A 969-nucleotide genomic window follows, 5' to 3' on the forward strand; every position below is an offset into this window, starting at 1 on the left:
AACCGGGGTTTGGATCTCAAAGGCGCTCGGAGCGTGGGGAAGCCGCGGCGGGGGGGGCCCGTTCGGCGGCGAGAGCGGCCCCGGGGGCGCGGGAGGGTCCGCGCGTGACTCACCCGTGGGCCGGCGGCCCCGGGGCGGCTCTTACTCACCTACCGGGGGGGTCGGGGGCAGCGGGACACCGGCCCCGCCAGGGCGGGGGGGTCCAGCATCCCGCGGCGGCAGCGGGCACCGGGCGGGGGCCAGTCCCGGAGCCGGTTCCGGGGTCTGTCCCGGAGCCGGTACCGGATCGGGACGGGGTGTGGGGGGGTGGCGGGGCCGGTGGCTTTCTGCCCCCCCGGGGGCGGTCCCGGGGCGGGGCCAGGGCGGCAGTTGGGGCTTTGGTAACCGGGGGTTGCTCAGACTTGCTCGGGACTTCCCCGGACGTGCCGGTGCGCTCCGCCGCCCCGGGCACCGACGGGCACCGGAGCAGGCCATGCCGCCGCCGCCGCTGCTCCCGATGCTCCCGCTGCTGCTCGTGCTCTGCCCGCTCCTGCCCCGCGCCGACCCGCTCTCCTGTGAGTACCGGCAGCACCGGGCGGCTCCCGCAAGGTGGGCGCGGGGCGGGCGGGGGTCCCGTCGGGGCCACGCGGCCGCTGCGCGGAGCCCCCCGGGGCTCTCCCGTCCGGCTCCGGCCCCGGCGATGCGGAGCCCCCCGGGGTTCCCCCGCTCCTTTCCGCGTGTCCCGTCCCCCCCCACCGGTGCCGGGATGCGGAGCCCCCCGGGGCTGTCCCGTTCCTCTCGGTGGGTCGCGTCCCCCCCGACCCCGGGATGCGGAGCGGTCCCGGGCGCGGCGGGGGCAGCGCCGGGCGCACCTCGGGGCTGCGCTTCGCCTGCTGCGGAGGGGGTCGGGGACCCCCCCGCGGAGGACGGCCGGGACCCTCCATCGCCTCCCGACAGGCAGCCGGGACCCCCCATCCCCGTCCCTGCAGC

The 969-nt window shown here is 79.9% G+C and overlaps 1 protein-coding gene across 2 annotated transcripts in view; it reads left to right on the top strand.

The window, feature by feature from the left end:
- Positions 1-374: 374 nt before the first annotated feature.
- CRLF1 (cytokine receptor like factor 1) overlaps positions 375-969 on the top strand; it is an 8,056-nt gene continuing 7,461 nt past the window's right edge. For both annotated transcript variants that reach the window (XM_015651676.3, XM_015651675.3), the window contains exon 1: positions 375-554. In XM_015651676.3, coding sequence (XP_015507162.1) covers positions 473-554 — 82 coding nt within the window. In that variant the 5' untranslated portion in view covers positions 375-472. The remainder of the gene's footprint in view (positions 555-969) is intronic.

Source organism: Parus major, chromosome 28 (genome assembly GCF_001522545.3).
Source record: "Parus major isolate Abel chromosome 28, Parus_major1.1, whole genome shotgun sequence".
NCBI classification, from domain to species: domain Eukaryota; kingdom Metazoa; phylum Chordata; class Aves; order Passeriformes; family Paridae; genus Parus; species Parus major.